The sequence below is a fragment of the Capsella rubella genome, unplaced genomic scaffold (assembly GCF_000375325.1).
Source record: "Capsella rubella cultivar Monte Gargano unplaced genomic scaffold, Caprub1_0 scaffold_4, whole genome shotgun sequence".
Taxonomy (NCBI): domain Eukaryota; kingdom Viridiplantae; phylum Streptophyta; class Magnoliopsida; order Brassicales; family Brassicaceae; genus Capsella; species Capsella rubella.
Genome location: NW_006238920.1, coordinates 5,109,985 through 5,110,270, shown reverse-complemented (window position 1 = coordinate 5,110,270; position 286 = coordinate 5,109,985). Strand labels below are relative to the sequence as shown.

Genomic DNA, 286 nt, shown 5'->3' with positions numbered 1-286 from the left:
ACCACAAACCAGAAATAAAACCTAACAGCCATCATATCCACAAAAAATTATACCCAACTAGATACGATGGCCATCAAAACCACATCCCACTTATATAGGATTGGTACAGCTAGTCCTGTTGTGCCCGGTCCCTTTGCACCTTGAACACCGTTGCAGTTTAGCTGTCCCTGAAGAGTTTTTCTACATGAAAGGAAACAAACAATTAGGGGATCATTCACAATCAATTGTTCTTCAATAACCCACAAACAAGTTATACTTACTGGATACTCGCCAACTGATTGTATTC

The 286-nt window shown here is 39.9% G+C and overlaps 1 protein-coding gene across 1 annotated transcript in view; it reads right to left on the bottom strand.

The window, feature by feature from the left end:
• Nucleotides 1-47: 47 nt before the first annotated feature.
• LOC111831064 overlaps nt 48-286 on the bottom strand; it is a 1,606-nt gene continuing 1,367 nt past the window's right edge. The window contains exon 3 of the mRNA XM_023784575.1: nt 48-167. Coding sequence (XP_023640343.1) covers nt 48-167 — 120 coding nt within the window. The remainder of the gene's footprint in view (nt 168-286) is intronic.